Genomic DNA, 24,874 nt, shown 5'->3' with positions numbered 1-24,874 from the left:
CAGGCCAGTGGGCAGCAGATGGGTGGACGGGGGCTCACCTGAGGCCACTGAGTGTCCTCAGGGCCTCAGCAGGGTCTTAGATAACTCCCTTGGGTCCTTCTATCGGTGGGGCATAGGAGAGGGGCCAAACAGCTCTCTTGCAGAGACGGGAAAGTCCGTTTTCCCCAAAGTTCTGTTGGGCTGTGCCTGATCGATTAATTTGGCTCTGGGGTGCATTTCTGAAATCCGTCTCACAACTTCCCCCACTTTTGGATTTTGTCCTGGAGCAGCTCAGAAGAGGTCTGGCTTGGGCCAGTATCAACCAGATTCCTTTCAGATGAAACCAAACCCAATATGCTCCAGGAATGCACCTCATGCTCCCCAGCCACTGATGGGCGTTCAGGCTGCAGGATCAGCCCGGAGCTTGTCTGGAGCTAAAAAACACCTTGTAAATCACAGAATCATTTAGATTGGAAAAGACCTCCAAGATCACTGAGCCCAGCTGTTCACAGAGCCAAGCCCACCACTAAACCACGTCCCAAAATGCCACTTCTACATGATTTTTAAATCCCTCCAGGGGCAGTGACTCCACCACTTCCTTGAAGAGCCTGTTCCAATGCCTGACAATCCTTTCAGTGAAGAAATTTTTCATAATATCACATCTAAACCTTCTCTGGCAAAACTTGAGGCCATTTCCTCTTGTTCTGTCCTCTTATCCTGATTAAACCACAACACATTTGTTGCCTGGGGGAAGAGCCTGAACCTCTCTCCTCCAGCTCCAACCTGCTGCCAGGGAGTTGTAGAGAGCAGTAAGGACTCCTTGTACCCCCTTTTCTCCAGGCTGAGAGAAAAGTTGTCCCAACCCCTTCTCATCAGACTCTGCTCCCAGCTCCATTGCCCTTCTCTGGACATTCTCCAGCCCCTCTTGTAGTGAGGGGCCCAAAAGCTGAACACAGGATTCAAGGGGAAATATATAGTTAATACATCAGGTCCTTGGATATCTGTGTCTGGTCCTGCTGCACTGTGCTTGTGCATTGGAGCCTATTATCTTCCCAGATTTGCCTTTCCACCACATTTTGCTGGAGCTGCTCGTGGACCAGAGCTTTCCTTTCTAACCCTGTGTCAACGAGCCTCTCCCATCCACCGCGCTGCTCTTTGGCTTCCCAGTCCACAACAGGAGCGCTGCATCCGATGCTTTCCTGTCCGCCTCTATGAGGTGGGCCTCGAGCTGCAGGGATGGAATGAATATTTCCCTGTGAGTCCAAGGAAGCCTAACAGCTCCGGCCACACCAATCCCACACCGCTAGATGGCAATTGCGGTGTGCGCATGGAGGGGACGGACCAGACGGAGGATTCCCGCAGCCGGAATGAGGGGCTGCCCCCGGCTGTCCTCCCCACCTCCGGCTCCTCCTGCCGCCTCCAGCCTCCAGGTGCTCTGACTTCACTGGGAGAAGACACTGGAGGCGCTGGACTGGCGGCAGGGTGGGCATCGCCGCTGGGATCCCGCTGGACGGTGAGTAATGAGCGATGGGTTTAATTATTCCTAAGCTTGGGCAGCCCGGGCTGCTCGGGGCTTTGGTGAGAGCTGGCTGGGGCAGCATTCCCAGTGGGAGCAGCTCAGCCCGGGAGGCTGAGCCGGGGTTAATCAGTCTTGAGTTCATCTGCTTTCGCTGTCAGCCTCATTATGTTTTACAGCTTCGTGCAGAGTAACTCATGAGTGACTGGTCTTATCCCAGCCCCTGTAGGGAAAGCAGAGCTCACTCTGCCTCTCTGTTTGCCCTAGCACGCCATGAAAAGCTCTGCCAACCTTTACAGAATCATGGAGTGGTTTGAGTTGGAAGGGTCCCTAAAGATTACCTCTTTCCAATCCCCTGCCACCATCTTCTATGTTAGTGTTGTATCTTTTGATGCTGTAATTTGGGTCCCAGGAGGTTTTGTGCTTTTTTACTATGCTGAAGCTGCTTCCAGAGCTGGTTTTTCTGGGGTTTCTCAGCTTCAGTGCTCTGCTTTGCTGCTGAGGTTTAATTGTCACTAGCCCATGCTGGGGGCTTTGCCACTGCTCAGAGATAACTTGGTCAGATTTCTCTTTCCTCACCAGATAAAAATCAATCATTTGCCTCCAAAACAGTTGTGACATTCTTGATCTAAGGAGAAAAAAACCAGCCTCCCTGATCAGTGAGAGAATTGTCCTCTACTTGGGCTTTGTAAAATCTGTTGGGACAGGGAAATTGTGTTTCTTCAACCCCCTCTGCAATGCCTCAGCTCTCAGGAACTCGGGTCAAATGATATAGCAGGCAGAAAAGAAACAGAGCCTGAGAAATGCTGAGTGCTCTCCAAAAGAGTCCCTTAACTAATGATCCTTCTGCTTGGAAGCATCACAGATCTTGGGTATGGATGGCTGGGAGCTGGGAGCCTTGCACGCTTGAGTGTCCTGAGAGTGATGGGTGGGTGTTTCAGGGCGAGGGAGGAAGAAGGCTGAATGGTTGTTTATGTCCAGAAACAAATAACAAAACCCCTAAAGAACTTAAATTAAGACAAAGAGTTTTCTTTATTTCTTTCTGTCCTTGAAACAAGACCACCCTTGGCATGAATCAGAGCTCCTGGGTGTGTGGCAGCCCTAGAAGGCAGCCAGGCCATGGGATGCATTGCTCAATGGAAATCAGCTCCAGTGAGCCTGCCCTCAGTTAAGAAGTTTATTGCCTTTGAAGAACCACTGCATTGATCCAGCTGCTGAGCACTGTCAGGAAAATCCTGCTAAACTGAAAAGCGACATTTTTTTTTCTGCAGCCGTGTGCCCAGGGGAAGGGGGGAAGTGCTGCAGGAGATCTGGCCCCAGAACTGCGGCCGTCCCTCACACATTCCGGCCACGCGCCCCAGCACAGGCCATGGGGAGCTTCCTCTTCACCAAGTGGAGCGTGTCCCAGCTTTCTGCTGGCCACTCCCTCCTCTGCCTTCAAAGGGAGGGGGTCAGGCAGCCCTGAAGGGTCATCGGCTTGACACGATGGGCTGCTGGAACAGATAGATTACTCCTGCTGAGTTAACGGTATTGAAAATGACAGAGACACAAACACCCCAGTGATTAATGAGCTGGGGATGGGGAAGTCAATCTGAGAGCCAGGGCAGAGATATCAGCCTTATAAGAAATATGGGAAGAATTTACCCCTAATCTAATCTCACTGAATTCCACAAGCGTGTAAAACAGGGTTTGCTGCAGTTCCTTAGGCTGAGAGTTAAACAGGAAGCCCCCAAGGATGTGAGATGTTTTCCCAAATACCATCATGCCTGTGCACGGAGGCTGGAGAGCGCCTGCCACAGTCTGAGCCGCCTCATCTGGTTGGACAAGAGGTGATGCCCAGGCTGTGGTGCTGCCAGCAGCATCCAGCTCCAGGACAGGGAGCTGGAGCCAAGTCTGGGGTCCTTGGCAGCTCTTGCTCTTTGCCAAACCTAGCTTGAGCTGGGAGGGCTGGCAGAGGTTCCAGATGGGGGTTCTGCTGCCTCGCTCTCTGCCGTGCTCCTGTGACACCCTCTCAGGGGCTGTTTACAGCAAGCGTGAAGATTTATTGTAAATTTTGGCTCCCAGACCCTTCGAGCTGCCTCTTCCTCCAAGCCTTGTCTCTCCCCGCTCCGTCTGGGATTACAGCGAGAGGTGGTTCAGAGAGCACAGGGCAATTAGATCCTTACAGGCACTCACTGACGTGGTTACAAACCCGCAGAGACACCGAGATCAATCAGCTGCCACCTCCTGGCCCGGGGGCAGCCAGGAACGGCTTTTGGATGGGGAATAGGGGGCACACCCAGCCTCACCTGTCCTTTTTGAGGAGCCCCCCATTTGGAGGAGGTCAGATCAGGGGATCTTGCTCCCCATTGCTTGGAGCAGGGAGCAAAGAGGGGAGTGGGAACAGGGAGAGAGGATGAAAACAGTGCTACCTGCTTTGGACTGGGTTTCCATCTTTGGTCCCCTCTGGTCCTTGCAAATCACCTGGTGCCTCCCTGCTCCTGCCCTGCTCACAGGAACTGGCTGTACCTTCTCCAGCACTTTTTACCTGGGGAAACTGAAGCACAACATGGTGAAATGACCTGTGTAAGTGACAGGGCTGGACTCACAGTACAGGAGACCTAGTAGTCTTTCTCCCTCCCTTAAGAATAGATTATCCCAAATCACAGCCATAAACCCCCAGCATCTCCTTGCAGGTAGATGCCATGACTGACAGACGTTCTGTGGTACACAGAAGGGAGCACCCTACACTCCTGGCAGAGATAAGCCTTTATTATTCCCCAGTGTAGTCACTACCAGACATTTGGGCTCTGCCATGTCCATGCTCAGCCTTTCCCGATCTCCCTGCTGCTCCACTGTACCAGCAGGCATGCCATACATGTGCTCCAGACCAGCACAACCCCTCTCCACCATGCATGACATGGCATGGCATGGCATGGCATGGAGCACAATTGTTGCTAGCATCAGCTAGCATTGACTTGGGAGCCTGAGCAGGATCTGGTTTCCCTGGACCTACACCGTTCACAAGCACTCAGACATGTGGGGTTATTGTTCTGCTCTCGTGTGCTGGCGAGCTGCCATTTATTGTGAGCAGGAACTCCCCTGCTTCTCCCACCGTCGGGTCCAGATCTATTTCCCCCTTTTCTAGGAGGAGACCACTGATGTCAGCTAACTTGGCCCAAGCTCTTTGTACTGTGAAAAGGAAAACAAGGGCTTTCAGTTTCAACCTGTCCTTTGCTTGTCCTCTGAGGGGAGAACTGGTCTTCCCACGCAGGAGGGTGGTGACATGGTTCCGGGTCTGCCACCGTGTGCCGAAGCCACGTGGATGGAATCAGGCTCAGTGCTGAGCTGCTCTGTGCTCTGGGAGGATGAGCTGCTCTTTGGGGGAAGATGAGACACTTGGGGTCAATCCCTGCCCTGCGGTGCTTCCTATTTGGCGGTGAGCAGGTCCCTTAGTCCATCTGTGCCTCAGCTCCTCACGAGAGTAATGACGGCCACAGTGACCTTCCACGGTGGAACCCTGTGCAGATGAGTCCATGGGGGCAGAGAGGCCTTCCCATGAGATAGGGATTGGGCAGGAGGACGTGGTACTTGGTGCTTCTGGCCCTCTGGAGATACTGGCACAGGAGCCGTGCTGGGAGGGGATAGCCCCACTTGTGTCCGTGCTCTGGGCTGGCTTCTCCCTGTGTTGCAGGGCAGGGAAATGACAGAAAGCAGGGGAGCCGTGTGCTTTGGAGCATCCTGCTGCGGCTGCCCCGGTTCCCCCACGCCAAGGCTGTGACAGCTGCCCAGCGCCTGCCCTGTCCCAGCCCCTCCAGCCGCCCTGCACCGTCAGCTCCGCCCGGAGCCCACCCGGCGTCTCCCGGGAACGGTGACCTGGGAAGAGCCGGCCGGGGTGAACGGCCCGGGCTCCATCCTAGCGTCTCTGCCGGACACTGACCCTGGGAAATCCCGGCACAGAAGCTGCAGCCTTGGTGCAGGCGGCTCCCCAGGCCACTGCGAGATGCTGGGGTGGGCTGGCAGGGCTCCGGGAGCCCGGCACGGCCCGTCCGGGAGGCTGCCGGAGCCTGGGGCTCTGCCGGGCTCCGAGGCTTGCGAGCCAGGGACCAAACCCGGCAATCCAGGCTGTAATTCCCGAGGAGCCCAGCCAAAAGGCTCTGAGAAGAAGCAGATAACAGGTCAGACACCTTCCGTCCTCGTTAAAATACTTTCTCCGGCGGAGCCCCCACGCCTCCCCAGCCTGTGCCAATTAGCACAGCGGCCAGGAGCGCCGGGAGCAGGGCTCCCGCTGATGAAAAGAAAACACTGCAGAGCTTTCAAGGGTCACGGGAGGCGGGTGGCCCCAGCTGCGACAGCCAGTGGCCCCGGGAGTGCGACCGGCAGCCGTGTCGCTGGCTGGCAGTGGTGAAGTGGCTCATGAGCCGGGTCACTGAGCAGCAGAGCAGGTGTTTCACCGCCCCAGCTCCTGCCTGGAATGAGGAGATGCGGCAAAGCTAAAAGCTCTCTGAGAGGTGCTGAGCATCCCTGCCCAGTAAGTTTGGAGGTGGGAAGCAATAATCCCAAAGTGAATGAAGAAAATCAATGTTGCAGGTCCTGAGGGTTTGCTGCAGGAAGCCTTGGCACCTTCAGTATTGACGATTCAGAGAGATGGGAAGACTGGTGAACAGAATTCGTTTTTTACTGTGGTTTCCAAATGCTTATATACCATTCTAGGAAGGCAAGTAATTTTTTAATACAATGATTAGGTTAAGCATCACACAGGCAAATGTATACATTTTACAACGTCTCTTACTTGCAGAAGTTGGTTCAATCTTCTTTTCCTGTCGCCAACCTTGACCCAATTTTCTTGTAGTCTTCAAAGCTCTGTTTGTTCTTGCCAAGGCATCTTGGTTATCAAACTGACCATGCTAATTAAATCCACAGTACCCTCTGTCCTGTGTACCTCAATATCTCCTACACTTCAGGAAGCAATCAGTGCTGTCTTGGGAGTGCTGGGAAAGGCTGCAGCCTGCCCAGGGAACAGAAACTCTTTTTCCCAGGGCTAGCTCTCCCTGGAGACACCCCTGGGGATGGAGCTGTCCCTCCCAGCCCTTGAGTCTCTGCAGGAATTCTTTGCAGGGGTTCCACCAGGACCACAGCCAAACCCAGCACCTCTTTTCCAGAGGCCACCAAAGGAGCAGCAGCCTGGGACACTGGGGTCCAGCTGGTGACCCAGGGCTGGAGAGGTCTGTATTGAAAACTCCTGGTGCCACTCAGTCCTCCTCCTCCTCCCAGCAGAGGATTTACAGCCAGCCCATGGCAAGGAGCATGGGCAAACCTGCCCCTTGCTGCAGTCCATGCTGATTCCTGGCCTTGGAGCCCCTGCCAGGTTTTAGCATGTGGGATTCACCCAGGCTGAGCCTGGAAAATCTGAAGCCCAGAGAGCAACTCCTGTGTGGGGCAGGGCTCCCGAGCCTCCCCTGGGCTGTGCCGAGTGTCAGGCCATGTGGCAGACAGGTGACAAGAGTGGGTTTCAGCACTGGAGTATAAATGGCTCTGAGGAATTCAGTGCTGCCTCTGGGGACCCCCGAGGCTTTGGGGACCTGGCCTGGCAGTTCAGCAGGCAGTACACAGCCTCTTCTCTGCCTTATTTGGGTACTTCAACACAGCATCAAAGCATGGCGAGCCCCCTCCAATCATGAAGTGTCTCTTCTGAGGAGAGACTGCAGGAGCTGGGCCTGTTTAGTCTAGAGAAGACTGAGAGGGAATCTCATTACTGCATATAAATATCTCAAAGGTGGGTGCCAAGAGGATGGTGCCAGACTCTTCAGTGGTGCTCAGCAACAGGATGAGGAGGCCATGCAGCAAAACACAGGAAGTTTCACCTCAACATGAGAAATAACTTCTTTACGTCAAGGGTAGTGGAGTACTGCAACAGCTCCCCACGGTGTTGTGTTGTGGAGTTTCCCTCTCTGGAGACATTCCAAACCCACCTAGACTGTGTGACCTGGTCCAGGTGATCTTGCCTTGACACGTGGGGTGGACTGGATGATCTCCAGAGGTCCCTTCCAACCGCAACAATTCTGTTATTCTGTGAAAGAAATTTAAGCTCCTCAATTGCACTAGAAGGCAAATTGGGAATTCAGTATGCCGAGTCAGCCCAGAGTTTAATACACCAAGTTAACCCACCCTTGTCCCAGCTCTGCTTTGTCCATGGAGGAACCCAATCCTCTGTGAATTTGCCAATTCCCACTGGTGTCCCAGTGCGGTTTGCCCACTCCAGAAGCCCTGGGGTGGGCAACAGGATTGGCACTTCTCTGTGCTGGAAGCTGCCTGTGCTCTGACAGCATTTTAGGTGGGAGCAGACCTGCAAGGTGCAGGAAATTCTGTGTCTCCATTCAGCTTTCTCTGCACACTGGATTTGCTGCCTGCCTGGGGCTGGATGCCCTTGGGGCAAATTAGGAAGAGGAACAGTGGGGTTCCCATTCCAGCAGCACATTCAGGAACACCTAAAAGTCCTGCAGGGGCTGAAAGCAGGGGCTGATCCAGCCCTTCACTGTGCCTGTCACTGTGCCCTGAGACAAGCCCTCTGCTGGGCCATCTTCCCAGCCAGATGCCCAAGAGCCAGGCCAGATCAGTCTTCACCTCTCAATGGCAAGGGAAAGGTAGGGACTGAGCCAGCAGCCTCTCAAGAAAGGGATTAGCAGGATGTTAAGGGAAGCCAGCTCCTTATCCCTTCATAAACAGTTATTAATACCCTGGCCAACCTCAGGCTTGGCAATTCCCCATTTGCTTTCAGAGGATGTGGTCCCGGCTGGAGCGTGCCTGGAGCTACTGTAACTCCAGGGAGACAAACATTGTTAGAGGAAATGCTGTGCTCTTGCTCTGAGGTGCCACCACAGGCAGCAAAGTCCCTCTGATAACACCCAGCTCCCAGGGCTGTCCCTGTCTCATTGCCATTGTCACCCAGCACCCCTGAGCGAGGAGCCCCTGCCTGGCAGAGGTGACATCCCAAGGGTCTGCGGTGTGCCAGTGGCCGCTGGGGGCCTTCATCCCCACCCGTGGTGCTTGGCACGCTCCAGCAGAGTTTTCTGGCAAGGAAGGGTGGTGTGGGGCTAACTGCAGCCAGGGGACTTGTATCTCTGGAGGCTGCAGTGGGGGAGATGTCCCTGCTGGACAGGATCCTGCTGGCCCCTGGCTGTGTGATGGCAGAGACACCTGGAGCAGCCTCAGCCTTCTGCTGCTGCCCGACAACTCCTTCGTCCAGCCCCTCCAAAAATCCGCTCCCCTCGGTCTCTGTGCGTCGCCGTGGGCACGTGTGACCTTGCCACTGAAGGTGTGACGGGGACCCCGACACTTGCCAGGGCACGCCGTGGTGCCCCAATGCCACCCAAGCTCTGGCACTCGGTTTTGCTGTCCCAGCTTTGATGTCATGGAGCGGGACCATCACGTCCTCCTCCCACAAATCACTCAGCACCACAGACTCCCTCAGGGGTCGGCTCTGCCCCAGCCTGGCGACTCAGCGGGAAGGCAGGGAGGGCTCACCCTTGTGCCTTTGTCCTTCCACTGGAGAGAGTCGACAGCTGCCTCTCCCTGCAGCTGCCAGGGTATCCATCATCCACACGGGATGGAGAGGGACAACCTGAGCCCCGGGCTGAGCAGGGAGGGCTCTGTTCCTGCGCGGGCAGGGAGGGGGCAGGCGGTCATTTCGGAAGAGGGACAGCTGCGGGCAGGGGGGCTCGCCGGGGCGCGGGGCCAGCAGCTCCGGCTGTGCACGCTCCGCTCACGCGTGGCTCCACATTCCCAGGGCACAGAGCATGTGGCGGGCACCCAGCTCACCGCAGAGGTGTGTGCAGGATGGGCACCCGGGCTGAGTCCACTGCACCTCCTGCCCTGCCTTTGCCCCTCAGTTCCCTTGCCGGGGTGTGACTCCGTTGTCCCAGCTCCCAAAAGTGGCAGAGAGGGAACCACTCGCGCCAGGGCTCCTGCTGGGAGAGGCGGGACAGTCTCAGAGGCGCGGGGCTCAGGTCTGGAAGCCAGGGCTTGGGTGCTTGGGAACCTTGGGAAGCACCAGCCCCATGGCTCCGTGAGGCTCCCCCCTCTCACTGCGAGTTCTCCCAGCACTTCTGTCCCCTCGTGGGGATGATCCCTACGGGTGGATGCTGACAAGGGGCGCAGCGCCTCTCCTCCCCCCGCTCCTCTCCCTTGAGGTCGCCCAGCTGTTGGGGACCAGCGTTTCGGCCCCAGCCAGCCCTGCCGTGTAACTGGAGAAGGCAACAGGCTGTCAGCGGCGCGTGGGGATTATCCGGGACACAATCGGGGCTGTGAAATTAGCGGAGCACATGGCAACCCGGCCGCCGCTGTTCGTGCCGCGGGATCGCTGGGGAGCTGAGCTCAGCACGCTCTTCCCTCTCAGGCATAATCTACAGCCTGATAAACCCGCTGCCAGGGCCCTTCCCCCTCTGAAATTTGGGCTGGTTTAAACTATTCCCGGCGTTGCAACACAAAGGAGTTGTCAGGAGGAAATTGGTGCTTTCATGGATAAATGATTCCCTCCTGCACCCACGTCTCGAACAGAAGGGTCTTTTCTCCGGGCTGCTCGCTCTCTGGCAAGGCTTTCCAGGGGATTTTGAGTGGCAGCCCGGAACCTCAGGCCTGCTGGTCTGTTCTGTGAAGAACTCAATGCAGCCTTACAGTAATTAAAGGGAACTCATAAAAATGAGGGAGAGTGACTTTCTACACAGCCAGATAGAACAAGAGGGAAATGGTTTTTAACTTAAAGAGGGGAAATTTAAATTAAGACGTTAAGAAAAATTCTTTACTGGGAAGGTGGTGAGGCCCTGGCACAGGCTGCCCGGAGAAGTGGTGGATGCCCCATTCCTGGAAGTGTTCACAACCAGATTGGATGAACTCTGAGCAACCTGACCCAGTGGGGGGCATCCCCCCTGCCTGTGGTCATCTGGAATAAGATGATCTTTAAGGTCCCTTCCAACCCAAACCATTCTGTGATTCTGTCACTTCTTCAGTTCTCCAGTAGAAGGGGAGGGAGGGAGGGAGGGAGGGAGGGAGGGAGGGCACAGGGAGGGAGGGCACAAGGAAGCCACTGGGACCAGGGCACCCGGTGGACTGCTGGCAGACTCAGCCCAGCACTGTGGTGTCATCTCCTGTCCCACCTATGCCTGGCACTCCTGGTGACTGCCAGCCCCCCAAAACAAGGCTGTCATCCCCCAAGTCCTCTCCTGTGGATCCTGTGGTGCCTGGAGTATGAAATGTTAACCCCACGCCTCCCCTTCTCTAGGCAGCCCACCCTCATCAGCACTTCCCTCTCCAAACTGAGATGAAAAGAGTTGCAGCTCTGGACGGTTGATTATTTAAAGCTGTCGGGAGTGTTTAATTTAACTCTGGATTCAGCATTCCCAGCTTGTTTCCATCCATCAGGTACCCGAGCTCCCCCTCTCTGTGTAAACTCTGCCGAGCCCCTCACCTCCAGCAGATCCGTTTGCCTGTGTCCCCGAGGTGACTGGCACGGCCAGGGATGTCTTGTGCCAGGGGCTGCGGGCACAAGGGGCTCAGGGGGCTGTGCTAGGATTTTAGCCGGGTGTCAGGAGTTGGATGTGCCTCACCACTGCCTGGGCACGATGGGAGGGAGCCCCTAAATATTCATGTAAGGATCGCACCCATGGGAAGTAATCCTTTCCAGTAAACTGGAAGTCATCCAGTTTTTTGCTGGACATTATCTGCTGGCAGCTTTTTTCTTTCCTTATCTGCTGCAAAGCCCTTGCTTTCCTATGCCTGTGCCCAGCTCTGCCAGGACTGTGGGGTCCTCCTGGGCATGGATGTGGCTCCTGCTGCCTTTGGCATTCCCAGGGCAGGAGACGGGGTGCTGGCTAAAGCGAGATGCGCACGGGAGCGCATGCCTGTCCCAAAAGTTCACCGTGTGTGAACGTGTCCTGAGGCAGCAGCAGTGCCCTCCCTGCCATCTGCAGAAGGCCAGCCTGCCCTGCCATCCCCTGGGTCATGAAAGATTCCTCCAAGTCTGCCTTAGCCCAAAGTTAACCTAGCACAGACCCGGCTCCATTTATAGAAACCTTCAATTAGAGCACAGCGTTTTCCCAAGTCCTGCAGCAACACAACACACTTCGGCAAAGGAAAAGAAAAAAAATCCCCGTCAAATCCAAGCCCCGGCTTGTGCTGACCCTTGGGACAGCAGTGCTCGCTCAGGGCATGGCTGTGAGTCCACAGGAGAGCTCTGGGAGAGCACTGTGGGTGCTGGGCAAAGGAAGAGCTGAGATGCAGCTTGCCATTGCTGCCTGCTGGGGAGGTGTTTGTGGGAGCAAGGGCGGCGCTGCCTGTGAATCCCCATGTGGTTGATGGGTTCCTAACAGAGAACCTCTTCACAGTCTAGGAGCAGTTTGAACCTGGCTAAAGCCATCGTGCTTATGGGGTGTTTTTTTCCCCTCCCCAGGCAATGGTTGACATGTGGGAAAGTGCCCAGGAAGGGCTGGCTGGGTGGAGAGAGCAGCCCCAGACTAAAGGGAGACAGAGCACAGCACAGCCACCACCCTGAGGTCACATCCGTGTCCCAGCGTGGTGCCAGGTCTCCTGGTGCAGGGGAAGGACCTGGAGCAGCAGCAGGTCGTGCTGACCAGAGTCAGATCCAGGCAGTAGTGAAGTCAGGGAAGGGACAAGAAAGGAGCTACACCCCAGCCTGAGGGGCTGCACCCCAGCCCAACCACAGCTTGCTGCTGGGAGTGAGAGAAAGCCAAAAACCTCCTCCCTAGGCAGAGCCGAGCTCTCCTTCTTGTGCAAGGCAGTTGGAAAGACTTGGTTCCACCATCCCTCCCACAGCCCATTACTGGGATGGCAGGAATCCCCTGCTCCTTGTGCCAAGAGCCTCTGGCCAGGGATGAGCCAAAAGGCTCATTTTAAATCTTTCAGTCATGGGACTGGAAGAAGTTAATATGCAGCAAGAGGGGGAGTTACTCAGAGCTGCCATGTAGGGAGCAGGTTTTTTATTAAGTGGAGAAAAAGCATCTAAGTAGCCTGGATTAACTGGTTAGAACTGGCAGGCAAGGCCTGCTCCTGGGAGGGGCTGTGAACCCCTGTACACCTCCAGAGAGGGGGTATGTGTTAAAGAGCCCTTCCAATCCACAGCAGCCTGGAGCCAGCGGATCCTGGTGGCCTCAGAGACCTCTGTGGTGACCAGGAATTTGCAGAGATCCCAGCCAGAGATGTGTCATGCACAGGGTTATATTGGGGGGATCACAAAAACGGCATTTATGGAGGGTGTTCCAAAACATCAATTCCCCTTTCAGAGACAGGGATGAGATTTAACCCCAAGCTGAGAACAGATGAATATTAGGGATCCTTCACCAGGCTCTGCCAAGCACTGGGGTCTGAGCAGACACTGAGCAGAGGATGCCCAAGCTCTGAGAGCCCATTGGAGGGTGTACTGCTGCCCTCATGTCAGTCACCTCCAGGATGCCCAAATCCCAGTGCTCCCAGGTACCACAAGATATGGCCATGCTGCCATCACCCTGCACACCTCCCCGGGGCAGGCTGGAATAGCTAGCCTGTCAAATCCCTGGACAAGGAATGTGCTGGAGCTCCCAGGGGGGTGGAAGGTCAGAGGGTGTCCCAGGCACAGCTGCCTTCCCAGTGCCCATGCTGGACCCGTGAACACAGCTGCAGCTTTCCCCCTTCTCTGCTTGCAGCTGGCGTTGGAGGTGGCCCCTCGGTGCCGGACCATGGTGCTGTGAGGGCGAGCAGAGCCTGCCCACTGCCCCGTGCCAACATGTGGGCTGCACCTGGCCACTGCCTGCCCCTTGTCACCCTCCTGCTCTGCCTCCTCCTGCAGCAGCTGGGCAGCAGCAGGGCATGGAAGCAGCACGCCCCACGCCTTCGCCTCACCTACAAAGGTAAGGGGTTCCTCGGGGTCTGCACCTTGCCTGGGAGGGCTGAGGGTGCAGAGAGCACCCTGCAGGGAGAAAAAGGGTGCTCAGGGCTTGGGGAGACAGGCAGCCCCGTGGTCGTGGCTGTACTCTCCACACTACGGGCCCCCAGGATGTTTCAGGGGTGCAGCTGCGAGCACAGTCCCTGAGGATGCTGCGGCAGTGCTGCTGCCATAGGAAAAGGAGGCTGAGCAGAGTATGCCCTGCCCTGATCCAGCAGAACACTGGGACCAGAGGGGATGTGTCCTTCACCGTCTGTGCTCAGACTAACTGTGGATCTCTCTTGGTGTGTCCTGGGCTGGGGCTGAACTGGGTACCCCTGGGGAATGTCCCCTGCCTACAGCACACAGGGACACTGAGCCCCAGGACAATCTCACCAGCCTCTTCCTCTGCCTCCCACCAGCACAGTCCTACCCCAGCTCAGCCCTTCTGCTTTTGATCCTCCTCTTCTGCTAGGAGAGACCGACTCCCTGTGCAGAAGACCTCCCTGCTGCACTTCTCCCTTCCCCCCTGCAGCTGTCTCTGTTTAGATGATGAGTTCTTCAGGGGAAGCAGGCCTGATGCAGAGGGGGGATTACTTTGGCGACCAGAAGGTGCAGCAAGGCCAGACTGACAGGTAGCACAAAGCTCAGCCCAGAGAAATGTGGAAAGGGAATACCTAGAGAAAGTCTACAGGGGAATGGCCTGAGCAGCTGGAACAGAACCCTGCCAGCCTGGCAGCTTCTCACCCTGCCTTGAACCCCGCAGTGGGGATGTGGCCTATTGAGCTGCTTTCAGTTTCTCCTATGTGAAAAACAGCAAGTTTCTTGGGAGGATGGCAGGGACACGGATGTCCCTGTGAAAGATGCCCCCCATTAGTGGCTGGAGAGGGCTGGACCTCGCAGGGGTGCAGGATATCTGTGTGAGGAGATGGCCCTGCCGATAGCCCAGCTCACAAACAGCTCAGCTCTGCCTTTTCTTGGAGCCAGGGGAGGCAGACGGGGCTGCTGGGGCAGCTGGAGAGAAAGGGGACTGCTGACCTCAAAGCCCCACAGTGTCCCGGGGCCAGGCATGCCAACAGCCCTCGAACCTTGGGCAGAGGCAGAAGAGGAAGCTCCCAGCATCAGGAGGGCTCAAGGACGAAGTGAACAATGGCAAAGAGATGTGACTCGTGGGCAGCACGGGGCGGGTTCAAGAACACAACGCCTTGAGAAGTTTAGGTTTAAAAACTCCTAGGGGGAAAAAAAAAATAAATAAAAGGAGGCCTTTGAGAGACCATCCACGGGATCAGCCTCGCCCTCAGATCCCAGCATGGGGGTGGCAGGCAGAGCCCTCGGTGTGGCGGGGAGAAGACGTCAGTAAGCAGGGTCGAGGGAAGGAAATGACAGCAGCGAGGGCCGGGAGAGCACAGGAAGGATGGGGCACAGGGCACGGGGCCAGGAACAACAGCAGCGGCTCCCACCCTGCCGAGGAGGTGAGGAGGAGGATTATAATAGCACACAGGGGCAGCCTGGGCTCGGCCGGGTCAGCCTGGGTCAGCCCCAGCGCTGCCGAGCTCAGCCTCTCTTTCCCCAGGCTGCGCGGCAGTGAAACCACAGCCCGCCTGCCAGCTCCTCCTGCGGGAATATCCCGGGAACTGGCAAACGAGTCCTGTGCCAGCCTTTGATCCGCGGCCAGGCGGGACTCAGAGGCCACCGCCACACAGCAAGTGCTCCGGAACACGGGGAGGTCACGGGGCTCTGGTTGTCACACCGAGGGCTGCCCCGGCACGTCCCTTATCAGCCAAGAGCAGTGAGGGGCCAGAGCCCGATTTAGCACCAAGCTTCCCCTGGGCTCCAGGGATCTCCTCCGTGGGCTGGTGAGGGGGAAGGGGAGAGGGCAGCCCTCCGGCACAGCCGGGCTGTGACCCCAGGAAGTTTGGGGTCGCCCTGCACAGAGGACGGTGTGGCTGAGGGGCCGGCAGAGGTGATGGATGGGACAAGGCGCTTACAGTGGTCCCAGCAATAGACAAACACCACGGCCTTGGGAGATAGTGAACACAAAGGAGAGGATGTTTCTCACCCATAGCCATGACACGGCCGCTGCAGACCCTCCCTGCTTCCCTGTCTCCAACGTCAGGTTTGGATCTAATGACCTGAGGGTGAGAAGAAGCTGGTTTTTGTGTAGCAACTCCCTGGGTCTGGATCCTGCACTCAGTGTCACCTGCTGAGCGAGCAGAGCCACGGGGTCAGGCTCAGGCCCTCCTGGTCGTTACCTTTCCAGACGGTGCGAGTGCAGGGCAGTGAGTCCTTCCAAGGTTCTCCCACATTCTGCCAGAGGCAGCAGAGAGGGCTCTTCCACCACCCTGCCTGACCCTGTCCTCAGAGAGGGCTGCTGCAGGTCGGACGGCGACTGACAAGTGACATTCACTAGGACCAGTCTTGTACCCATTAATACAATACCCAATAACCTCTTGATTACACTAATGTACCCGATGAGCCTTTCCCCTCCCCAGAGCCCTGCCTGACATTTCCCCCAGATCAGGCAGGTCCTGGGAGTGTTGGCAGACGCAGGAGGGTGAACCATGCACCGCACCCTGTTGGAGATCCAGCAGGGACAATGGCCCGCAGGAAGGGACAGGAATTCAGCTGTTAATCCCATTCTGCTGGAGGGAAACGGCTTGGAAGCCTTCTGCCCTGGATCTCTGCTCCCCGGAGGACAGCCCTTGGGCACCGAAGGGAAGGTGGGGAGTGCAGTGGGGCTGTGGAAGTTTTTGTGGAAGCAGGAGGAGAGCCAGGAGCTCCCTGGTGTGGCTTGGAGCTGCTGCTGCCAGAGGAGGATTTGTGTCCCCGCTGTAACGGGAGCTCCCTGGAGCAGAGGAGATGGAAGCGCTAGCTGGGAGCCAGCCTGGCTGCTGGATCTGGGCAGGGACCTGTGGACTGCCCATCCCAGCAGGGACCAGAGGATGTCAGTGGTGTCTCCAGCCCACAGGCTCTGGCCTCGCTTCCTCTCTGCCCTGGAAAAGGAGTGGAAGGAAGTGAGACAACCTCCCGGGTCAGCCGGTTCCCTCTGGAAGGAGCCGTGCCTGTGCCCACGTCCACCCCACCTGCACCTGGGGCCGCACGTCCACCCACACTCCCATCCCCCCTGCATCCGCCTGGCCAGCATGGGCTTCCCTTGATCACCTCCTTCCCTCTGCTCCTGACACGCTGCTTCACTCCCAGTGATTTTGGGCAGACTTTCAGCCCAGGTCTTACAGGTTCCCCTGGGTTTCCAACCACATTCCACCTCCATTCAGCCCCCATCCAGTGCAACCCATCTCCATCTCCCCCTCCCATGGCCCTGCTTTTGCTCATTACCCTGCACTACACCATGGAGAAACCTTGCCAGAGTAGGCAGTCCTCTATCCCCAGCCGTGTCCTGTCACTTTTAGAGAGGCAAGAGATGTGTTATGACTTCTGGGAGCTCCAAGGACTGGCTCAATGCTGGTTTGATCCCTGGGAGCAGGGGCTGGGGGCTGGCAGCTGCTGCGGTCCGGTGTCGGTGGGGCCGTCACTCTGGCTGAACTGGGGGACCCGCACACACAGCCCCCAAACCTGGCACATCACGGACCAACGCTGGCCCCAGGAATGTTGTTTCTGGAATTTTAACTAAGACACAACAGCTCATTGTCCTCCTCACACACCCACATGGCCACAACTGTGCCGGAAGGGCAAGGCGAGCCACCACGGCTGCTGCAGGGGAGGAGCCACAACCAGAACAGCAGAGCCTTTCCCACTGTCCTGTCTCACTCCCAAAGGAGGGCATCGGGCCTATGGCACCCTTGGATCTTTCCCTGAGCCAGTCTAATGCTGGGTTTAGGCTGTGCCTCAGGACACAGAGTGGGAAATGTGCAGTGCTGGGTTGGGGTGGCACAGATGGGGACTTCCCTTCCGAGGGTCAGTCCCAGTGCATCCGTCCATCTGCCTGACTCTGTGAGTGGGGTAGAGCCCAGCAGCCACTTCGCAGACTCGGGGGCTTAGGGGTGGGTGCAGAGGGTGTTCAGAGCAGGTTGTGTTGGCTCTTTTTCCATACAGCCTTTCCTTGGAGGGATGCTTTGCTCCAGTAAAGAGCAAAAACTTTTTTTATGAAGACTCTCTTGTTCTGAAGCCCTGGGAAAACATGCCAGGAATCACAGCAAGCAAGTCACCTCTCTGCTCCATCCTCTGCCCGTGGTTTCAGGGTGCAGAGGCTTTGGGGCTCCGGGAGTTCCTCTGGAAGGCAGGCTGGAAGCTGAGCACTCTGAGCTACTGGGGCTGAACGTCTGTCCTGCCCTGTGCCTGCAAACCAGCCCAGCCAGGGCAAGGTCAGCGCAGTTCTGCTCTCTGTATGAGTGACTCTCTCTCAGCTAGGCACCATGACGAGCTCAGGGGCACCAAGGGTGGTGGGTTTTGCCAAGGCAGAGGCAGGAATATCGTGTACCCTTGGAGCAAGAATAGGTAACCAGAGCTGCCCCAGAGAGGGAGGCATGGGGCCTCTGGATGTGTTTCTCTTTCTCCCACCTTGTTTGTGCTCCTCAGATCTGCTGAAATCAAACAGCTCTCGCCTGCTGCTGGCCTTAGGGGATGGGATGGAATTCCAAGCTCTCTTGTTGGATGAAGACAGGGGCTGGCTGATGGTGGGAGCAAAAAACCATATCTTCCTTCTCCATCTGGACCATCCCAGCAGAGAGCCTGAGAAGGTCAGTGCTGGGAGGATGGTGGCCCTGGCCAGGCTGGCCTCTTCCTCCCTGAGAACTACTCCTTGTCCCAGCGCCAGGGCATGGGTGTGGATGTGCTCTGAACTGGGCTGTTCTAACCTCACTGGGGACACATTTACACCAGGATGTCTCAATCAGTGGGGTCAGCCCATCCCTGGTGGAGCTGAGCCCTGCTGGGAAGGGCTGGCGCCAGAGGGACAGGGTGGCTTGGCCAGGAGATGTGACCTGGGTGGACTGCAGGCAGTGCCCGGAGCCCTGCTCTCACACCTAGTCCCTGCTGCTGCCTCAAGAGCTCCAGCAGCGAGTCCGCTAACGTCATCCCAAGGCATCCTGCTGGCCGGGGGCACGACCGGAGCCCAACAAAAGAAAATCTCATTATGGTGCTGCAGCCTGGTGTTCCCACAGGCTGGGATCCAGGAGAGCCTGCCCACCTCCTGGGTGGGCCACAGCATGTCCAGGCTTTGTCCCCAGGCCAGGTTCACTCTGAGTTGATTTGGCAGGCTGCCCACTGGGAACCTAGGGGGGCGTCAGACCTGTGCCACAGCAACCCCAGGTCCTCGCCGTGCACCTGAGCCTGGCAGCGCCTGTTGGCTGAGCCTGTTCCCACTGGTGCCACGGGAGGCCGAGGAGAGCAGGGGCTGCATCTGCAGGGTCTTTGTGTTTCAGATTTTCTGGCCGGCCCCCAGGGAGCAGGTGGAGCACTGCCAGCTGGCAGGGAAGAACGTGGAGGTAAGTAGGGCTGGCAGCCCCCACCCATCGCCTTCGGCAGCTCACCACTGCTATTAAACAACCCCATCACCCCAAAGGGGAGCCTGGGGGTCTGCCTGGAATGCCGATGTGGAGCCAGCCGGAGCTGAGCCCAGCTGAACAGCTGCTAGGACAGGGCCTGGCCAGGCTCCACACCCCCAGCAGCCGCCACAGCTCAGGCCTGACAAACATCTCCCCTGCGCAGACCGAGTGTGCCAACTTCATCCGCCTCCTCCAGCCCTTCAACCAGAGCCACGTGTTCGCCTGTGGCACCGGCTCCTACCAGCCCGTCTGTGCCTTCATCCAGCTGGGAGCCAGGGGGAAGGTGAGGGGCACCCTGGACAGTCTGGATTCCCCTTGGCAGAAGGTGCCAAGGGACCCCTCTCCCTGGGAGCAGGGGGAGAGGGAGCCCCACAGCCTTGGGGGGTGGCCAGCCTGGTGCAGTTCCTGGCATTCACATGGAGAGAGCAGCTCTGGTTTGGGAGTGTCAGGGTGTCCCAATGGGGATGGGACCAGATTCTGGCATCCTCCTCAAGGAACTCACTCATCACAGACACACCAACCTCCTTCCCACCCCTTCCCCTAAGTTCCAGCTTGTTCCCAGACTCCCCTTGGGCTGACATCTCCCCCTTGGCTCTGGCAGGGTGCCAGGGCTCCCCGCATGCAATTGGTGACACAGTCCTTGGAGTCGGGGCGAGGACGATGCCCGTACAGCCCCCACGAACCGTTCACAGGACTCCTCATTGGTAAGAGTGAGTGAGGAGCAGAGAGGATCCCGTTGGGAGAGGGAGTGTTGGGAATAATCTGTGCTGGGAGGTGTTGCTTCCCACCCACAGCCCCCTGTCCCTGCAGGTGGGGAGCTGTATTCAGGCACTTCCAGTGACTTCATGGGCAGCAGCGCTGCCTTCTTCCGGACCTGGGTCCATGGGGCCGAGCAGAGCTACATCCGCACGGAGCAGAACCAGGACCACTGGCTACACGGTAGGAGCAGGGGGACCTGTGGGGAATGGGGGCCTCTCCTTCCAGCTGGGGAGAGGCTGGGGCCAGAGCTCTGGTCTGGGCCCTCTCTCCTTGCTGGGGGAAGCACTGATGAAGCCCCTGGTGGGCCCCATGCTCCAGCACATGTTCCATAGCCTGAGTACTTGGAATGGTTTTCTGCCTCCTGGGTAACCAGGTCTCCGTGGGCCCTGTGTCCCCTCAGCGCCTCACACTCTTCCCCGGGGCTTTCAGGGCAGTACCACAGGGTGGGATCAGGGCACAGGGCCACGTTGTGCTGCTCCTTCCCCCTGCAGAGCCCGCGTTTGTTGGCGCTTACGCCATCCCCGACACCTACAACCCCCACGATGATAAAGTCTACATCTTCTTCCGTGAAACGGCTATGGAAGCTGGGCAGTGGGAGTGGCGGCACATCCATGCCAGGGTGGCCAGGGTCTGTAAGGTCAGTTGCCAAGGCCAGCACCTTCTGGCCAGTTGTCCCCACCAGGTGGGCTTTTACCTGCTCTGGACCAAGGAGCATCCCAAGCAGAGGAATGTGAGGGTGTCACTGCACACCTGCCACAGGGCAGAAGGCTCAGGGCTGGGGGCGTCCCTCTGTGGGATTGAGGAGGGCACAGCAGTGGAGGAGACTCAGAGAGGCTGGACTGATCCTGGCTCTTGGTGCCTGGCAGAACGATGTTGGAGGGAAGCGCAGCCTCATCAACCGCTGGAGCACGTTTCTGAAGGCCCGCCTGGTGTGCTCCATCCCTGGGCCTCAGGGCACTGAGACACACTTTGACCAACTGGGTGAGTGCCCAGCCCTGTCTGCAGCCGGGGGAAATGCAGCTCCACCATGGCTGCTCCCTCCAGCACGGCCCCGGGGTGCCCACCTGCATCCTCTGGACTGATGCTCCAGCTCTGGGGTGCCTAACCCCCACCCCTCTCTTTGCAGAGGACGTTTTCCTCCTGCGCACCCGGGACCCCCAGAACCCCCTTGTCTTTGGGCTCTTCACAGTCTCCAGGTGAGCAGGACCCTCATCAGCCCCCGTGTGGGACAGCCCAACCAGTGCTGCTCCCCAGGGAGCTCGGTGGGGAGAAGGGCAGGACCAGCACCCAGCTGGCCGAGGAAGGGCCACCAGCTTCCCCTGCTTTCCCTGCTGCTGGTTCACCAGCGCATCGATAAAACCGCAGTTTCGGCATCTGCACAGTCAGTGATCCCCAGGCTGGACCGGCTGTGTCAGAGGGATTCCTGTCACCCCCGGGGTGCTGTGCGTGCCTCCAGGGCTGACAGGGGACAGCGTGGCCTCAGGGGGTGGGTGTGCATACAGCTGATCCCCGTGGAGCAGCCGGGGCACTGAGAGCCCTGTGCTTCACGGCAGTGGTGTCTTCAGTGGCTCTGCCGTCTGCATCTACTCCATGGCTGCCGTGAGAGCTGCCTTCAGCGGCCCCTTCGCACACAAGGAAGGATTCGACTACCGCTGGGTAGAATACAAGGGACGTGTCCCCTACCCCCGCCCCGGCACGGTGAGGGAATGGGGAGCAGCTGGAGAGGGAGAGGGACAGGCTGGTCTGGCCCTAATGCAGCCCCTGTGTCACACAGTGCCCCAGTGAGACGTACGACCCCCTCCTGCAGTCCACCAAGGACTTCCCCGACGAGCTGATCAGCTTCATGCGCAGCCACCAGCTGATGTGGGAGCCCGTGTACCCGCAGGGCGGGCAGCCCGTGCTGGTCCGGGTCAATGTGCCGTACCGGCTGCAGCGGCTGCTGGTGCACCGGCTGGACACGCCGAGCCGGGAGTACGACGTGCTCTTCCTCGGCACAGGTGGGAGCTCGCCCCAGCTCAGGGAACGCTGCCACCACGGGGCAGCTTGTGTGGCACTCTGGTCCCGCCAGCCCGGGGGGCTCCCGACCCTGACAGCTCCTCCTCCCGCTGCCTTCACAGATGACGGCAAAGTCCTGAAGGTGGCCCTGGCCGGCGGGGTGAACCAGGGCCCCGAGGTGATCAGCCTGGAGGAGATCAGCGTCACGAAGGTACAGGCAGCCGGAGTGGCACCGCGGGGGCTGAAGTGAGGTGGTTGGACCACACAGCCTCCCGTGGCCGTGGCACCCTCCTGCAGGCTCTGCAGGAAGGCACTGGCCCCTCTCAGGGAGGTTCTCACCTCACTGCTGGAGGCTCCCACCTGCCCTGGGCATCAGAAAAGCGCAGAGGGGTGCCAGCGGGACTGGAGTCAAGTCATCTTCCAGATTGCCATCCAGTCCCTGAGGCAGCATGCGGGCTGCACTTTGGAGCCCACACTGAAACGGGAGGGCTGAGCCCAGGTTCCAAAGCAGGGCTGCTGGGCAGAGCTGTCCTGGGCTGCTCACGCCAAGCAGGGCTAGCCCAGGGCCCAGGCTCCTTGCATGGAGCAAGCAGGTGGAGCTGTGACCAGGGACCTGGCCCAGGCTCCTGGCATCCTGTAATCCCTGGGGACACAATGCTACTGGCTAAGCTGGGGCACTAACGTAGTTACAGCACCCTCTTGTTTCCCTTGCAGGTACCTTCTCCCATCCTGGACATGAAGTTATCACCAAAGCGGGTGAGTGTCCCTTCTGATTCTCCCCAAAGCAGTCCAGGGACACGGATAGAGGCCAGCTGGTCCCAGCCACTCTGCCGGGTCTCTTGGCCCCAGGGGGTGCACATCTAGGGAATGAGATCCTGCCAGGGCATTAAGGGGGTGGCAGGCTCTGTCTTGCAGTCCTGCTGCCCCCCAGTGTCCCCATCCCAGCACGGGGCAGGGGCTCTGTTCCCTGCCAGCCCCGGTCTCCAGCCGTGGGTGCTGACAGCCACTGTCCCTCTCGCCCGAGCAGCAGGAGCTGTTTGTGAGCAGCACCCACGGGCTGCTCCGGCTCTCCCTGTACCGCTGCGAGCTCTACGGCAAAACCTGCACCGACTGCTGCCTGGCCAGGGACCCCTACTGCACCTGGGACAGCAAGACCTGCGCCCCACACCTGCTCACCGAGAAGAGGTGAGTGTGTGCCCGCGCCAGCCCCGCATCCCCCTGCAAGGCGATGCTGTTCAAAGCAGGGAAGGGCAAGCGGCAGCCCCGCAGCTTTACCCATCAGCCAAACTTCTCCTGCCACTCTGCCTGCCTGCCCCCCACCCTTTCCTGGTCCCCCTTCTCGAGGCTTTGCCACAGAGGGATCCCCCAGCCTGGGGTGGGACAGCCACAGCCCTCTCTGCTCTCCCACAGGCGTGCCCGCTGCCAGGACGTGCTGAAAGCCGACCCGCTCAGCCAGTGCCAGGACACGGCAGAGGGTGAGCACCAGCTCCGGTAGGGACAGCCGGCTGTGCCCAGGGAGCGCCGTGCCCGGGAGGGCGGGAGGCACCGCGCTAGGAAACCAGCGCCCCCGCGGCGGACTGGCTGCTCCCCGCTGCCCTCTCTCCCTCCCTCTGGTCACAGAGCCCCCACTCCGGGTTCTCCCCCCTCCCCTGCACAGGGACTGCTGCCGTGGAGAAGGTGGTTTTTGGGGTGGAGAAGAACTCGACCTTCCTCGAGTGCCTGGCGCGCTCCCCGCAGATCACGATCCGATGGCTGGTGCGGCGCGGCGAGGAGACGGCCCCGAGCGAGGTACGGGGCCAGGGCGGCAGGGACGAGGAGCAGGGCTGGCTTTGTCCCCAGGGACTGACCCACGAGCTCTGTTTTTGCCCCAGGTCCGGAACAACGGACATTTCTTGGTGCTGGAGCAAGGGCTGCTGATCCGCCAGCTGGCGAGGGAGGACGTGGGCACCTACGAGTGCCAGGCGGTGGAGCGCTCCTTCTCCCGGCTCCTCAGCCGGTACAGCCTCCGGGTCATCAGGCACGAGGCCACGGAGCAGCCACCGTACAAACGGAGCAAGGAGATCGAGCCGGGAGGGACCCACCACGGCCCCCGGCCCCGGACTGACCTGCACCCGAGCTCCAGGGGCTTCCCGCGGGCCCTGGGGGCACCGGGCTCCAGCCTGGACGCCTACTGCCATGCCCTGCGGCTCCAGGAGCGCCAGCGGCAGCGAGCCTGGCATAAGTGGCAGCATCCGTCCCCGGAGAGCAGGAACGGCCGGGTGCGGAGGCAGCCGCAGCGCCTGTGAGGGGCAGGGGGAGCCGGGGCTGCCGCGGCTCCCTCCCCGGTCTCTCCAGGGCCCTCCTCGCACGTCGGCACCAGCGCCGGGACACCTCTCGCCTTCCCGGGCACAACCGCCTCGCTGTTACTACCTCAAGCCCCGCGGCCTCTCCACGCCCCCGGGCACCGGGGCAGGGCCAGCCCACGCCGGCTCTCCGAGACTCGAAGCTATTTACCCGCAGAATATTTATTTTCTTTGTTTTCCCCTGGCCCTGACCGATGATCAGCAGCAACAATAGAGGGCAGGGAGGGGCAAGGGCCAGCTGTCCCAATGGTTCCCTGACTCCCGCAGCACCCAGCCCAGGCAGCGCCAGCCGTGTGATGCCTCCGTTCCCTCTGGAGGCGGCAGGATGCTCACCTGGCTGGCTGCCGAGGTGTGGATGGAGCCCAGGTGCTGCTGGAAGCAGCAGGACACAGTTCCTGGCTGAGCCTGGGCTCCACGTGTGCAGAAATGCTCATGCCCAGCCCAGCTCCAACCCACTTTGAACGACACCACTTTCCTTTTTGCATTTTGACATTTATTTTACTGGGAAAAAAAAAAGAGAAGCAACAGGCAGTTATACCAACTTACAATTTATTATTTTTTTAAAAAATGACATGAAACACAAGTAAAAATAAATACATCATATAAACAACAAATTGTTCAAAGTCTCTGTTCTGGGAGATCAGGCCAGCACATCCCGTTTGACAGAGAGAAGAGGGAAGCACATGATCATGCGTGGGACTAACCGACCGACCCACCCTGCTAGCAATACTCCTCTTTCCAACCACAACAAGACAGGCCACAAACTAAGGCGGTAGTAAAAAACAAGAAAAGAAAAGAAAAAAAAAAGGAAGAGAAACCCAAACCAACAGAAAACCCCAAGTGAGACTCAGTGATGGATTCCTTCAGGCTCCCATGGATCTGCCAGACT

General features: G+C 58.5%; 1 protein-coding gene across 1 annotated transcript; it reads left to right on the top strand.

The window, feature by feature from the left end:
* The first annotated feature begins 1,374 nt into the window (after positions 1-1,374).
* LOC136296394 (semaphorin-3D-like) lies at positions 1,375-24,524 on the top strand. The gene is made up of 18 exons (XM_066195460.1): positions 1,375-1,492; positions 13,168-13,371; positions 17,922-18,082; positions 18,767-18,829; positions 19,053-19,172; positions 19,491-19,593; positions 19,700-19,828; positions 20,140-20,285; positions 20,515-20,629; positions 20,775-20,844; positions 21,202-21,346; positions 21,423-21,645; positions 21,766-21,854; positions 22,358-22,399; positions 22,671-22,828; positions 23,054-23,118; positions 23,301-23,431; positions 23,515-24,524. Exons 2-18 carry the CDS (start codon positions 13,248-13,250, stop codon positions 23,926-23,928), a joined length of 2,298 nt encoding a protein of 765 aa, XP_066051557.1. The 5' UTR covers positions 1,375-1,492; positions 13,168-13,247; the 3' UTR covers positions 23,929-24,524.
* The last annotated feature ends 350 nt before the right edge of the window (positions 24,525-24,874 follow it).

This window comes from Chamaea fasciata, unplaced genomic scaffold (genome assembly GCF_029207755.1).
Source record: "Chamaea fasciata isolate MVZ Bird 193981 ecotype frontalis unplaced genomic scaffold, bChaFas1.0.hap1 SCAF_13, whole genome shotgun sequence".
NCBI lineage: Eukaryota > Metazoa > Chordata > Aves > Passeriformes > Sylviidae > Chamaea > Chamaea fasciata.
The sequence above is the reverse complement of the archived record's forward strand: the minus strand, read 5'-3'. Positions and strand labels throughout refer to the sequence as shown.

Bases quoted from the DNA above. Each gene is read 5' to 3' on its own strand.
- LOC136296394 (XM_066195460.1), top strand. From the start codon at position 13,248: ATGTGGGCTGCACCTGGCCACTGCCTGCCCCTTGTCACCCTCCTGCTC. The intron at 19,594-19,699 runs GTAAGAGTGAGT...CTGTCCCTGCAG, and splicing joins GTTCACAGGACTCCTCATTG to GTGGGGAGCTGTATTCAGGC. The intron at 20,845-21,201 runs GTGAGCAGGACC...GCTTCACGGCAG, and splicing joins GGGCTCTTCACAGTCTCCAG to TGGTGTCTTCAGTGGCTCTG.